At 41.9% G+C, this 16,004-nt stretch overlaps 1 protein-coding gene across 2 annotated transcripts in view; it reads right to left on the bottom strand.

Annotated features, from left to right (window-relative positions):
- LOC117369132 (fer-1-like protein 4) overlaps positions 1-16,004 on the bottom strand; it is a 113,488-nt gene that overhangs the window by 40,669 nt on the left and 56,815 nt on the right. For both annotated transcript variants that reach the window (XM_033963169.1, XM_033963170.1), the window contains 9 exons: positions 14,595-14,715; positions 12,638-12,738; positions 11,214-11,301; positions 9,428-9,544; positions 8,154-8,306; positions 7,318-7,501; positions 3,163-3,287; positions 2,187-2,321; positions 1,330-1,503 (listed from right to left, as the gene is read on the bottom strand). In XM_033963169.1, the coding sequence (XP_033819060.1) occupies positions 1,330-1,503; positions 2,187-2,321; positions 3,163-3,287; positions 7,318-7,501; positions 8,154-8,306; positions 9,428-9,544; positions 11,214-11,301; positions 12,638-12,738; positions 14,595-14,715 (1,198 nt within the window). The remainder of the gene's footprint in view (positions 1-1,329; positions 1,504-2,186; positions 2,322-3,162; positions 3,288-7,317; positions 7,502-8,153; positions 8,307-9,427; positions 9,545-11,213; positions 11,302-12,637; positions 12,739-14,594; positions 14,716-16,004) is intronic.

The raw sequence follows: 16,004 nt of genomic DNA, 5'->3' as shown, positions 1-16,004 counted from the left end.
AGGAGAACCCCAGTCTCCTAAGTCGTTCCTCGTAGTTCAGGTTCTTCATACCTTTCACTAGCTTCGTTGCTCGTCTCTGCACCCTCTCTAGCAGTTTTATATCCTTCTTTAGGTATGGAGACCAATAAAACATTCATCTGGTGGCAATCAGCATTTTATAAATGTTGACTACCACCAGCTAATTTAGAAGCAGATATCCAGTGCCGAGCCTTATCCAGCCACTAGCACACAATACCCAGGTGCGCAGCAGAACTCGGAATGCTATTGAGTGCCATACTTGCAGAGCTAGGACTCCTCTTTATACACTCATACTTGTCCCGATAACTCTGCAGCACCAGCACTGAATATTACCAGTGACTTCGGAACTCCTGGACAGTGCTGCAGTGCTGTGGCGGTCAGAGTAGGGCTACCAGAACCCTAGGCCCGCTCAATTCCACCTATCCCTGCCCCGTTTTGCCCCAGTCCCGCCCTAGCCCTGCCCCAGCCTCGCCGCATGCGTGGATGCCCTTCTGCCCGGTGCGATTTCGAGGAAGCTTTTCAAAATCCGGACAAAAGTGCCGGGTTTTGAAAAGGAGGACATGTTTGGGGAAATCCGGATATCTGGTAACCCAAGGCCAGAGACAATATTCTGCCGCACTGCCCACTTATGTGCTGCTACATATCCCTTCCCCCTTCCCCCTCCCCCACATCCACCTTGCATGATTTAACTGGAAGAAGCCTCTTCTGCCCAATTAAATCCTATTGAAAATCAGGTCCAAAACTAGCCATAAAACTAGCAAAATCACCGTGTAAAGATGACTGTTAACTTGTGAAAATTGGATGAGTTGAACAAGGTTTACAGATGCAGATTTTGGGAGTGAGTCAGAGGCGGACTGATGGTGATCAAGCTCACGGGCCCCTAACTACCTATCAAAAGTTCACCCCTGGAGTGAATGGAATCTGGTAACTCAGTCTTTTTGCTTAGGCCAGATCTGCAAGCGTATGTTTTCAATTATTAGCCCTGTCCTACGAAAACTTGAAACCAAGTGCCCAGGTATATGATCTTCTCTTAAGAAGGCCCTATGGCTACTTTTTGTACTTCCCTGTCAAATGGGACAGAAGACTGTCAATTCTCTGGAGCTTAATACTGCAAAAAAGCTTAATTTTGGGCCAGTGTTTGCAATGTATAAGGCAAGAATATAATTTCAGATCTTAGACCAGTAAACAAATGGTCAGCAAATGGTCAGCAACATTTCTGCTATTACAGATGCTAAACTAGGTTAGAAAATCTGGCTGAAAATATTGATTGCAGAATGTATGGAGAGCAGTTTCACACCGCTCGTGTGTTACCTCCAGGAATCCAGTGTAATCCAGTTCAATCAGTTCAAAAGTGGCCAGCAATTCTCCTGCTGCCACTTGACCTCGATATATGTCAAAAAACTCTAGTGCAGACTGTATGTAAGGGTCATCCACCAGTTTAATATTTGGGACAGCAAATGCACGGCCCAGGAATTCAGGTGATCCCTAGACAGAGAAAAAGATGAATTTTCCATATAGTGTCACTGATCAGTTAAGCCCCTCCCCCCACCTTTCTTGGTAGGATCCTAATTATTTGTGACCTCTTCCTGGTACCATTATTTCTCACCCTATGCAGCTCAAAGATAGATGAGTATCACAATACCAAAAACCAACAAAAATCCCTCCGTGTGATTCCCTCAACAATAAGGTTTCCAATTTTATAATATTTCAAATTAACATAAGAATAGCCTTACTGGATTTGACTAATGGTCCATCTAGCCCAGTACCCCATCTTCACAGTGGCCAATCCTGGTCACTAATGGCATCTAAAAAATATGTTATGGGAGAAGACCTACAGTTATGAATAATTGCGATGAACCTGAATAGTCAAATCCAATTGTAGAATTTAACCCCAGTTCTCAATTGCCCTTATGTATAATTCAAAAAATAATAACTGTCCACCATCCATGATTCGTTCTTGAGCATTGTAGGGTAGGATGCATATTTACAATGGAACAAACACTGCTTTAATGTAATTTACGCCCAGGCTATTAGGCAAAACAAGGTGAATATTTTGGAAGGAGATGTAGACGTTCTATAGCTATTATACAGTGTCCCATCATATGATACAGACACAAACACACATGTGCCCCACTCCAGAATGTCATACTCATTGTTTGCCTACTTACAAATTTGTCAGAATCATAGATATTTATGATGATAATTGGAGGATCCATCTTCAAATCCTCCTTTTTTCCGTTTATTACAAGTTGATCAAACAGAAGCAGCTCATTCCACATGGGGGCCAAAGTTTCTTCCAAAATCTAAGTGAAAGCAGTTATCAGCAATTAGTAAGCGTTACTAAACATAGGTGAAAACAGAACCCAGAGCGGCCAAGTTACCCATTCCAGGAGAGAGACTTTATGGCTGGTCCGGTGTATTATTTGTTGTCCATGATTCTATCATTGAAATCAGTGCTGCAGGCCCAATAATGCACCAAGATGAATTTGGCAGAAATTCAGGATTGGCTAAAAGATCTCCCTCCTGGAATGGGTAACTTGGCACGCTGAGAACCTCATAATGCTATGATAGAGAAATAATTATCCCAGTAATCCCTGTGCTACCTGATGTCAGCTCCTAGTAGGACCATCCACGGTGGACAAGTTGCCATTATGCAAAGGATTGTGTGGATAATGGCTTGCAGTTGTGGCTGTTTTCTAGTTTACATCAAGCCAGATCAGAAGGAAATCCCGATAAGGAGTCTTCCAACTCCCCACCCACCATTTTCTTGGAGACTGGCAGGTTAAGGGAGGCGGTTAGCCCAATTTGGACCTCCTAGGCAGATAGTTAGGAACTGCTGGATTGAAGACTTAATTGATTACTGTACATTTTTATAACAATTACAGTTGGATTATTACTGTACCCCTGATTTTCTTTCACATTTAACCCTCTTTGTGGCTGTATTTATTAAGGGCCCAGGCCTGTTTTCTAGCCACACTGCCACATGCCCTTCCACCCAAACCAAACTCAGATCATACAGAAATACATGAGCATATTTTTGTTACAAAAGGGCATGCCAGTTAAAGGTTCCTGTCATAACTTTAGGTCAGTCCATGGAACAGCCTTGTCATGATTCTACAGGGATGTGACACCGCAGCCTCTTACCCTGGTGGTCTGGCACTGGGTTGAGAAAATCACTTTTGCAAAGGGATCTGATAGACCATTGTCATCAGCGGGAAGGATCCCACGAGCCTGATACAGATGTGCCCGTAACTGGAAGTAACAAAAGTCTGCCAAAAGAAGAAGCTGTTACTTATTTGAGCTTGATTTCATGCCTGAAGAAGACGACGACGACATCAGTTACAACAGAAATCCTGGTACATTTCATTACAGTCATAAGACTGCCACATGCAAGAACTGGCTGCTGTCCCTGCCATAATTTTTACCTTATACAACAGATTGGAAGGAGGAATTGAGCACCTACATATTCTGGGAGTCACTGTTGCAACTGCTGCCTATGCTCTGCCAGATTTCCATGGCCTACAGCTACGAGTACACTGCCTGACCTAGTAAAAGGAAGGAGTTTTAAAGTTCAGTGACATTCACTTTGGACAGATTAAAGGGACAATGGAAAGGGAACGAAATGGAAAAAAAGATGTGTGGAAGAAGGGAATAAAGGGTAGGAAGAGAAATGGCACTGAGCAAAAAGTATTGATGATGGTGATGTGGAGTGGTGTCCTGGACCCTTGCACCATAGGGAGCCTTGTACCAACCCTAAGCAGATAAAGCCTGGTCTGAGGCCTAGCTCACCATCAGCAGTAATGAAGATCTTCTGGTTCACATGAAGTCAGCACATGGCTTGTGAGTAGCTCATATATACAGGCTCTGCAGTGGTCCCTCCCTATTCTTCCTCCTGAATTTCTAGTTATTGGTGAAGCTATATTGAAGAGCCTCTGAAGGGTCCATAACTGTGTCAGCCCTTGGGTCCTGCACTATAGCTTCGTTTGAAGGTCATCTCTGGTGTTGCTGGCATTTAACGTAGGTGAGGAGACAGAAGGGCTAGAGAAAACCAGGAGGGTGCCATGGGAATGGAAGTTGGAGAAGAAGGAAGAGGACCTATGAAGGGGCCAAAAAAAGGAGGAGGAAGAGAGAGGAAGCTAGAAGGAACTATGGGTAGGAGCTCAAAAGTTTGAGTTTGTTAAAGAGACAAAAGGATTGGAGATAGGGTGAGGACTCAGCAGAGGAAGGAGATCAAAGTCTTGAGGTTTATTCATTTTAAAATGGGGTAAGGGAGAAGCAGAGTATGGGTGACTCATGGCACTTGGAAGAGGAAATAGTAAGAATGTTGCTGGTACCCAGAAGAGTGTGAATGTTTCCTGGCTCACAAGAACCTGGTTGCCCTGGCCTAAAGCAAAGGACAGAGACAGAGCTTGCTAAGAAGATGGTCAAGTTAACGCAGTTACTGTTAATATCAACATTTAAGGAAGGAGTTTTAAATGTGGGCTTCTGCTAAGACGTGCAGTGTTACTGTCCACCCCAGTTATTAGTAAGTAGAGCTCATTACAAAAAATGTAATAAAAAAAGATGAAGTAGAGATAAAATAACATTTTAATGGTGTCCGGCATTGTTAACTTTAAATTATTTATTTATTCAATTTCTATACCATTCTCCTCGGAGAGCTCAGAACGGTTTACATGGATTTATTCAGGCACTCAAGCATTTTTCCCTGTCTGTCTCGGTGGGCTCACTATCTATCTAGTGTACCTGGGGGCAATGGGGGGATTAAGTGACTTGCCCAGGGTCACAAGGTGCAGCATGGGTTTGAACCTACAACCCCAGGCTGTAACTTTAACCACTGGGTCACACTCTCCCCTAAAACATTTGGCTCTTTGGTATTCTGATTTTGGGCTCTTGGACTGTGAACTGTTTAAACCAGTTTCCAATCTACAAAAAGACTTTTGTTCATATTCCATAGCTTTTAAAATTCTTCAGGAGCTGTAGAATATTTTATTTAAAAAATTTATCAACCTAAGCGGCATTACAAAAGTAACAGGTTTTATACAAATATCTTGAATTACAAATGCAATAGTTACATCTTAAAACCCAGATTTCATAGATCCTCACAGTACATTAACTTTGATATTTAAAGTCATTTACCATGGGATTCCCTGGTATTTATCAAGTTTCAAGTTTATTAGTATTTGATGAATCGCTTAATCGTTTTGCTAAGCGATGTACAAAATTATAAAAAGAAAGTTAAATTACAAAAAGACAAACCAAGTGACATAATTTTTGAAGACGAGACAAACTTGAGTTGTGAGGAAAGGGGGGAAAAGTTACAACATTTTTAGAAAAAACAAAAAAGGGAAAGAACAAAAGGGAACAAGGTAGTTAAAAATCTGAAAATATTAAACGAATCTAAAATTTAAATGTTAAAAGCATCTTTAAAAAGATGAGATTTTAAGAGTTTTTTGAAGGAGGAGAGGTCTTTTTCATTTTTAATGTATTGTGGTCATGAGTTCCACCATTGGGGACCCATTACAGGAAACATATCGGCTCTTCTTGTGCCTACTATTTTCAGAGAGGGTATGGATAAGAGGTTTTGGAAGGTTGATCTGAGTGGACGTATAGTGTTGTGGGGTGTTAACATCCTAGCTATAAATTGAGGTTCATTATAGGTTAGAGTTTTAAATATTAACAGCATGACCTTAAAGAAAATACGGTGGCTGATAGGGAGCCAGTGAGAATCGATCAATAGTGGCGTAACATGGTCATATTTCTTGGCGTTGTGGATTAGTTTAATAGCTGTATTTTGGATAAGTTGGAGTCTTCTTTTTATCACAGGTTATGGCAATTTACCGACCGCTCAGAACTTTGTGATCTGAGGGTGCAGCGCGATTGGCCTTGACAGATTTCTCAAAAATACACTATGAGAACACAAGAACATTGGCCATTTCTATCATGGGAGTAACGCTGTGGAACAAATTAACTGGACCGCTAAGAGCGTTACCAGATCTTCAGAAGTTCCAAAAAATCCTTAAAATCACACTATTTTTAGAAGCATTCCAATAAAGTTGAAACGTTGAATGCTGGTTTTAAGATGAACAGTACTGTGAAGATCTATTTAAAATGCAATTCTTCATCTATAAACCAACACGTTTGTAAAAGTCTTGTTTGTCATATTCTGTGCATGTTATTACTGTAATGCCGCCTAGATATAAATTTATCTTAAAACTAGCAGTAGACAACATATCTCTTATTGAAAAGCTTCAACTGCTGGATATCAGATAAAGCCCTCAGTGGACCAGTTAATTTGTTCCACAGTGTTACTCCCATGATGGAAACAGCAGAAGTTCTTGTATTCTCAGAGTGCATTTTTGACAAGTCCATCAATGACACACACACACATGATAGAGCCCCGGATGGAAGCTTACAACTTGCTTTTACTTGCTTCGGATCTTCCTTGCTGCCGGGTCCTGCCTTTGCGGAAACAAAGTAGGCAGGACCCGGTAACGAGAAAGGCCTGAAGCAAGTAAAAGCAGCAAGTTGTAAGCTTCCCTCCATCGCTGACCTATAGAAGATAAGTAAGCGATGGAGGGAAGCTTACAACTTGCCTAGCGACTCTGCCAACGGGTGTATGAGCTGAGAGGGATGGGAAGAGAAATGCTGCTGCTGCACCGAATTGGGGGGAGGGGAAAGAGAAATGTTCTGCTGATGCACCCATTTTGGGGGGAAGGGGGAAGGGAAGAGAAATGCTGCTGCACCGAATTGGGGAGGGGGGGAAGAGAAATGTTCTGCTGCTGCACCCAAGGTAACACAAGGTTCTGAGTGGTCGATAGATTGCCATGGTTTGTGACAGATACCAAGGAATCCCATGGTAGATGACTTTGAACACCAATGTTAAGGTTTTGAAATAAGAGAAAGGGATGCAGAGGCAGGGAAATGAAAGCTTGAGGCGATGTGTATCTGCAGCTCCATAAATCAAAGATATTCACTAGACCAGATATGGGCAACTCCGGTCCTTGAGAGCCGGAATCCAATTGGGTTTTCAGGATTTCCCCAATGAATATGCATTGAAAGCAGTGCATTCAAATAGCTCTTATGCATATTCATTGGGGAAATCCTGAAAACCTGATTGGATTCCAGCCCTCGAGGACTGGAGTTGCCCATGTCAGCACTAGACCCTTCCTGGTCTTTCATTAGAAATACATCCTATCTTCCCATTCAAAGCTTTGATTGCAGCCTTTATAGTCACTCTCAAAGACAAACAAGACCCAAGGATTCAAACATAGTCTGTAAGCAATGAATGCATTTTCTCACCATCTTTGCTAAGCCTGCAGGGTGGCATGTTAGATGGAATATCAACAGATTGTCCTTCCTTCTCATACACTGGTTTAAACTCTTCTAGCAAATCCGCAGTGCTATTCTTTGCATATTTGGTCACTCCAAGCCAGATATAGATTTCCATTTTGGCAAATATTTCTTGATTGTAGGATCCAGGCGTCTCCATAAACAAGATATGATAAAGAGATAGAACCAAATATGCTCATCAAACATGCCTTGCAGAGAGGGAGGGGAAGATCAAGATCAGGGAACAGAGTGTGAGGAGCTAAAGCACCTCGTTTCTATTACGCTATGTGGGCCCTGACTGAATATTGCCTGGGACCCACATAAGCTCTGGCAACCAGCTCAATATGAATTAGCTAAGAATATTCAGTGTTGATACCTGGACGAGGCCTGACTTTGACTATCTGGAGTTAATTCTGCCTGAGGCAGACAGCATTTAGAAAAACATAGACCGTCCCAGGCTGGTCAGTTGTAAAAACTATGGTTAGAGGCATTTCTGGCTCTAAAGTTGGAGGATAATAGCTTTCTTCCAGGATGTAGGCACCAAGCCTGTGCTAAGATTAAGATTTACCGTCATAAGGACTAATGGTAAAAGGCCAAGCTTAGGGTTCTTGATACAGTATGACGGGAGTTATTCAGCCTCCCTCCTGTGGCCTCAATATCGACCCCATAGTGTTTGATACTATAAAAAGACTCAACCTAAAAAAACAGATGACTTGCCATAAGCTTAAAACCTCTGAGCAGTGATGTCATTATCAGTTTTAAAGCACTCACTTTCCACGAGACTTGTTAATCCAAATTGTCTTTACCTTGAAGAAAACGGTGTGTATCTTCCCACAGTCTTTGCCTTTTTCTTCTTCCACCACCGAGTAGAGAACATCTTGCGCTGGAATTCTGACATATGCCACCCGCTTATTATTACTCAGCATCCAAATTAATACGTCTGGAAGAGTGCACTGAGGCTGCAGGACATAACACGTTATGGGGGCTTAATAAACGTCCCCGATAAGATGTATTAGGATATACCAAGCTCAAAAGTAGTATTTATTTATTTGTATTTAAAAGATTTATTTCCCACACATCCCATAATCTGGGTGGGTTACATAAAACATGCACAATTGCAATCAAACACACAAACAGCAATATAATACAGTAAAACAATCATATATAATAAATATAAGAACATAAGAATAGCCTTACTGGGTCAGACCAATGGTCCATCAAGCCCAGAAGCCCGTTCTCACGGTGGCCAATCCAGGTCCCTAGTACCTGTCCAAAACTCAAAGAGTAGCAACATTCCATCCAGAATCTCAAAGAATAGCAAGATTCCGGAATCCCAGAGAGTAACAAGATTCTAGAATTCCCAAAGAGTAGAAACATTCCATGCTACCAATCCAGGACAAGCAGTGGCTCAAGGCTTGGTTCTTGGTAATGAAGACCTGGATTCTCTAACCGGCACCGTTGTCAACAGCTGCCTTATAAGCGGTCAAGCACGCAACGGCGCCAGGTACAGAATCGTTCCTCTGGCAAAGATAGGCCCTGGAAATATAGGCCAGGGTTTTCAGGGTTACCAGATTTTCCCGAAGGAAAATCCAGCTCCGCCCCTAGGCCCGCCCAGTTCTGCCCGCGACATGCCCTGTCCCGCCCCCAGCTTCGCCCCTTAACCTGTTCGTGCGTCGGGATGGCATACACGCCCTGTTGCTGCTAATGCACCAAGTCATCTCATTCCCTGTTTCTTGTTAGATTACCTGGTAATTCTTTTGGAGTACGTGATTAATATGACTGCATCTCATTATCTCCTGGGTATTCTGTTATCATATCCAGTTGTCCTGTTATCAAGTTAGATGTATGATACACCATAATCCTGAATGATTGATTCGTTTAATATTCATGATGGTGCTTTATTCTTCAATTTTTATTTCTGTTTAATATATTTTAATTAATGCTGTACTAATGTTTGTGTGTAGAAGTGTGTCCTGAAATTGTATTTTCTGCTGACTTGTCTTAGTTTTCTGTTGTGAACCGCCTAGAACTGTTGGTGGGGCAATATACAAGAAATAAATTATTATTAATATTATTTTACCTCTTTAGCCAAGAACCGTAATTTGGTTAGAATTTTCTTAGCCTCAATCATCTTTTCCACCACATTGGCTTTCGTTAGCCGTTTGCTTGCTCTCAGTCCCTGCTTTGCAAACAAGATCTACAGAGAAAAGAGCAGCGTTAGGAATAAGCAGATGCAAAGAAAGCTGTTGTAAGAATGGATGCTATTTAGTATAGTTTGGGAGTGTGTAAGAATAGCCAGGGAGCTGCAAAGTTCAGCTACTTCTTATATTGCACTAAATTTCAGTCTCACTTTGGAAACTTTCTTTAAAACTGTGGTCCCGAGCCCTGTCCTGGAGGACTACCAGCTAGTCGGGTTTTATGCATGGGGCAGTTCTGCATTCCTATCATCTTCATTACATGCAAATCTCTTTCATGCATATTCATTTGGCTTTAAAAAAAAAAAAGTACTTGCACATATTTACAGCTGCTAAGTTGTATGGATACTCATTACAAAGAAACACGAATGCATATGTTTGAAAACTGAAAAGTACCATCAGAGTCTTCAGGGGGTTTGGAGAATCCCCAGCCCAAAGCCCTGCTTTTTTTGTTTACTTTTTGTTTGATGAGGTTTGACTTGTTCAGCCGGCTGCCTACTCAACAAATCAAAGCGCATCACTGGATCCCTGGAAAGCCACTGCATGCATGAGTTGAATTTTTATGCAGTCACTATTTTACTGTTTCCTAAAATGGGCCCCTTTTGGGGGAAAAGTGGTATGAAAGTATGAAACAGAAAAAAACATTATATCCCAAAGAAAAACAGCAAATCTGTGCCAGTTCTAATTAGTCTTATTAAAAGGGCCACCAGCAGCAGCGATCAATGCACTATCAAGTTTGCGTGCACATGATTTGCACGGAGATGCAAATCATGGGCATGCAAATGCAACCAATCAATCGCTTAGTGAGCGATTGACACATGCGAAGAGCACTAACAGTGGTGACAGGGGAAGCAGCCTTCTGTCACTGTTGTTAGGGCACCGCAACCCCTCTATTGTAGTGAAAATGTCTGGAGTGATGCCTACTCCCTTCTGCCAATGCGACTCTCCCCCTCCATGGCAGCGATGCGGCAGGAGGGATGCCCACTCCCTCCAGCTACCGGACGCCCCCCCCACTCCACCCCGAACCTCCCCCCGAACCTCTTTAAAATGTTGGAAGCACAAAGCCTGCAGGAAGCTCCTGTTTTGGCCGCCACTGCCAGTCCCAAGTGATGTACCTTCCCTTCCCTGGTGCATCATGTGATGCATGGGGAGGGGCCAAGGGGTGGGGCCTTAGGCATCTGAGTCAATCAGGCCTTAGGTACCTCGCTCTGTATCCAAGTTTCCAAGTTTATTCTGTGCTTGATATACCGACCATCTTCACGTATCTGGTCAGTTTACAATACTAAAATTGTAAAGTATTAAAATAAAAATACTTTTTTTTTTTTTTAAGGGGTCATTTGATAAAGGGAACAACATAGATGACTGACAAGACATAGACAGACTTGGTAATAGAGGTACTGAGGGAGGAGCCTAAGCCCCTGATTAGCTTAAACAACTTAGGCCAATCAGAGCCTCAGGCCCCTCCCCGGTGCATTCCAGGATGCTCTGGGGAGGGGAAGGGCCATTTTGGAAGAGGTGGGCCAGCTGGGTGGAGGGAATCCGTGAACTCTGCTCACATCATAAGCTTCATGGCCAAAACTAAAGCTGGAAGCAGGAAAATCTACCAACAGCGGGTACAGATCATCATTGTTCATGCTATGGTTCCGATCATGTCTTTGCTGGACCACTTACAATGTTGTACATCAGCGACTTCATACGGCAACGGTCTAAATTATTAGGGCGTGTCATTGTTTTCTTTTCTGCATTTAAAGAGAATTGTCTGAAATTACAAAGAAAAATGAGAAGACGAGGAGGGTCAGAGATTTAATTCAGACACACAGAGAAGCAGCACCAGCTCAAGGCTCCCTAGTGGTATGGGTGACTTGTAGTTGTATTAATCATCATAATTTTACTGGATTCATTCTTTCATTCTCCACTGAATTCGCTCCCTCACCTTCGCTGTCTTTCCTTTGTCTCTTATTTATTCATCGCTAGAGAAACTATTTTATGGTACCTTGCGGTATATCAAGTTAATAAACGATGATCAACTTATTCCAAATTCTTGATATACTGCAATATGGCCAAAAATAAGATTCAATGAAGGGGTTTTTCGGGGATAATGTAGAAGCAATCCAAGGGCAGACCAAAGAAGAGATGAAAGGTGTCCAGGTACTAACAATATTCAACACCGCTATGCAGATAATTATCCGAATAAGTTAGGACAGCAAAATAACTTCAAGCGATTGCTTTATTTATTTAATTTTTTTATATGTTTATTTATTTTTAAAGTTTTATGGGGGGTATTTTTTTTTTTTGCTTCCTTGTTATAATCATCTGTTAATTATAATCATTTTTGTATTTTCATCATTCATTTGACAAGCACTAAGAAAAATATGGCCAGACTGAAATTGATTCCGAATACTGCAATTAGACTAATTTACAGCCTGAAGAAGTATGATCACATGACACTTTTCTATCGCGAGCTGCAGTGGCTTCCTATGGAGGCTCGTGTTATCTTTAAGTTAGGCTGCTTATGTTAAAAAATTGTCTTCGTTTTAGCCCCGTTATATTTAGCCGACAGATTTCTTATAGTGTCCCATAAGAATAGCAGAAAGTCACATGCCCTTTTCACTTTTCCATCGGTTAAGGGATGTAGAATTAAGAACTATGTTGAACACTCTCTATCATATCGTATCAAGCAGCCTTTTATGATAAAGATTTTTGACAGTTCTGATGAACATTTTAGAAAACAACTGAAAACCTTCCTCTTTTCAAAATTCCTGACTTAAATAGATTCATTGTATTATCCATTTTTGCATACTTTTGTAAACCGCATTGAACTTATGTCTAGAAATTTGGTGTTATGTTATGTTGTTTTCAAAAATGTGCAGCTGTCGTGGCTGAGCCTCCAGGGTGGAAAGGGAGGAGCGACTGATGTCAGTGAGAGCAGCTGAGAGGGCAGTGAAGATAAGGGAGGCAGCAGACGCCTGTCACCTTTCAGACCCAGCTACATAGATAGACTGTGAGCCTGCCGTGACAGATAGGGATTGTAAACCGCTTAATACACCAAAATCCTATTCCCTTTCCCAAAGCAAATATCAACAGTGTCCACTCACCTGCAGCCAGCTACAAATTCTTCCAAAACCTGTTTCAGTCGTATTTCTGGTTTGGATTTAGGTCTCTTTGTAAGTTTCTCTACTTCGTCAAGTCCATGTTCCTGCAGGAAAAGTGACTTTCTTCAGCGAATGCTCTCTTCGTAGAAACATAGAAACATGATGGCAGATAAAGGCCAAATGGCCCATCCAGAACATCCACTATCTCCTCCTCTCCTTATTGGCTAAGGCTCTCAACATTTGCATCTCCTCTTCCTATAGGCTAAGGCTCTTTACACCTGCATTGTGAGGTCATAGAGCTTTATGGTTATAGAAACATGATGACAGATAAAGGCCAAATGGCCCATCCAGAACATCCACTATCTCCTCCTCTCCTTATTGGCTAAGGCTCTCAACATTTGCATCTCCTCTTCCTATAGGCTAAGGCTCTTTACACCTGCATTGTGAGGTCATAGAGCTTTATGGTTATAGAAACATGATGGCAGATAAAGGCCAAATGGCCCATCCAGAGCATCCACTATCTCTTCCTCTCCCTATTGGCTAAGGCTCTCAACATTTGCATCTCCTCTTCCTATAGGCTAAGGCTCTTTACACCTGCATTGTGAGGTCATAGAGCTTTATGGTTATAGAAAAATGAAGGCAGATAAAGGCCAAATGGCCCATCCATATGTCAATATGCTGCCTAAGCACTATTCCAGCTCTACATGCATATCTCAGCATGTGGTTTGTAAGTGGGCATACACATGGATACCATTTGGGCAAAGTGTAAGTGGGACTCAAATTTCTGCATATAATCTATAGAATATAAATTATGCCTTGGCCTGGCCTGACCTGACGTGTGAACTAGTGCATTATAACTGTCGATCCACCACAAGTAGTGTGGCTGCACTGTAACAGCACTAATTCACGAGTGACGGGGTGTACATCCCATCCCAGGAACATAAGAATTAGGGGTCTCCTCGTCCACTTGCAGGGCAGCCCCTGGGAAAAGGGATATGACTGGAGAAATTCCAGTCCTGCCTGGGGAGGTTTTAGTCAGTTTAGAAAGAGGGTGGTTGCAGGACCCAGATATCCCTTATCCATTTAGATGGGGATACCTTGGTTGGGGTGACTATTGATAAATGAAATCCCAGAAAGAGAAATTTGCATCTGAAGGACCTAATTTGCATAAGTTCTTACTGCAGAGATAAAAGGATTCTGAAGCTATGTAAGAGACCCTCAGGACTGGGAAAGACCCAGAAAAGGGAGGGGGGGAGTCTCCTTTTTCTTTTCATAGGACTCTAAGGGATCTTGGACTGGACTAAAATCTACTCGCCCTAAAGGAGAGGGGAGACCCTATTCAAGACTCTGCAGAAGAAAAGAATTTACTGTTGACTCTTAGAAAACCAGAACGCAGAGGTGGTTCTCAAGAAGGGGGGGATGTTAGTATAAGCCTAACTCCTGCTAAGCTTTCAAGACCAGCCTGCCTGGTGGCTGGTTGAACTAACAGAGCATGAAAGTCTGGTAGTAAGGCCAAAGTAACTGATGGCTGGTTGCACTAGCAGGGTAAGAATAACTGGTGGTGGAAAGGTGGATATGCCAGGGTGTCCAGATCACTTAAAAGGACCAAAGCTAAAAGGAACCCAGCCAAACCAAAGTGCCTGAAGGGATTGGGATGGCCACCAACCAACTACACACTTTAGTGAAAGGGCCCATTAAGCACAGTACCTACAACCAGGTTGCATATAAGTGCATGCTGTTGTGTCCGCTCTTTACACATGGGGTAATTTTACACAGTTACAACAATGTTTATGCAGGAAAAATCTGATAAAATCACCCCTATAATGTTGCAGGTAGAGAAACAATGCAGGTATTATAGCATCCCTTGGAAAATTTGCCTACGAGACGCACGTTAAAAGCCACCCATATATCTTGACTGTTTGAAGATGCCTCCTAAGGTGCAGCGGAAAATGATCCTCACCAGTCGTTCTGCTATCTTAACAATCCAGTTTGAATTGCAGAACCTCCATGTGTGATCCTCCCAGTGACTCCAGATATAAACGCAGGGCTTCTCGTGAACCAGTGGAATGCAACTGTAGGAACTGAAAAGCACAGACTGTTTTTTACTGAGACCCAACGCAAGAGATACAGCAACAGCGGGGGTGGAGTGGGGAGAGATGGAAACAATTCAAAGTTTTTACACAGATAAATGCAGGTGAAAAGTGGTTTCCGGAGCTGGGTTTACTTAACCGGTTAACAGACTGAATAGCACCACTAACTGCTTTGTTGTGTTTAGAAAAGGTTTGAAAACCGCTTTTAGAACGTTGCTTTGTTAAGTAAGGTAAGATGTTGGGGAACAGGTTTATGGCTGTGTTTTAACATTGAAGTATTTGTGAGGCTGTTTTTTTGTGTGTTTGATTTTTAATGGGGCTGGTGGGTTTGTTTTTGAACTTTTTATCTTGCAGAGGGTACTTTGTTTTTTTTTGTTTTGTGTATTTTATGGTATGGTTTATTTTTTTATTATGTATGTGATGCTGTTACCTGCTTAGACTGGTTGGATATGCAGGTTATAAATATTTATTTATTATTTTATTTATTTATTTAAAATATTTATATCCCGCAAATCCAACAATGCTAAGCAGGTTTCAAAATTACATACATAATCAAACAACAAAACAGAACAAGACAAATTCACAAAAATTACAAAAACTATATGACAAAAGCTAATAATACATTTAAAACATCATGAAAACTGCATTAAAAAAAGCAGATCATACAATTAAAAAAGGTAGTCAATAAAACCCATCTCAAGCAAATTTATAACCTCATAAAATAAATAATAATAAGTAATGCCAGCTCCACCTAAGCTTCGCCCCCAGAACACCCTGATGCTAACTGGACAGTGTCATGGCCGTCACAGGCAATATTCAGAGACAGTACCCACTGAAGTGTCGCTCAGTCTTGGCAGATGGCTAGGTCAGCGAGGTTTAACCAGCTCCTGCCTGGTTAAAATCTTTTGAGTATATGGACACTATATTTTCAGGCCTATTTTGAAACATTAGTGTGAACCACGTACATGTAAGCTGTTGTTTTTTTTTAAAATATATTCTCACAGTACCGATACTACCCTGAGGCTGGCAATTCTTGCAGAAACTATGTGATTCAGGGTCTCAGGTTAGATCTCTGATTTGTGTTTCATTAAGGGCCTGATTCTGGAAGTGGTGCCTGTCACAGAAAAGCGCCTGCCAATCGTGCATCTGTTGCGTGTCAATTATCAGCAGGCACTGTGTCCAGAATCATGTCTTTTTTTTAACATAGGCGCCGTAAATGTAGGCCTGCGTTTCAAAGGAGCTGGTCTCACACCTCTGGAGGCGCATAGGGACGCCTAGAG

The sequence above is a fragment of the Geotrypetes seraphini genome, chromosome 11 (genome assembly GCF_902459505.1).
Source record: "Geotrypetes seraphini chromosome 11, aGeoSer1.1, whole genome shotgun sequence".
NCBI lineage: Eukaryota > Metazoa > Chordata > Amphibia > Gymnophiona > Dermophiidae > Geotrypetes > Geotrypetes seraphini.
Note: the sequence above shows the minus strand (reverse complement) of the source record. Positions and strands in the feature narration are given on the sequence as shown.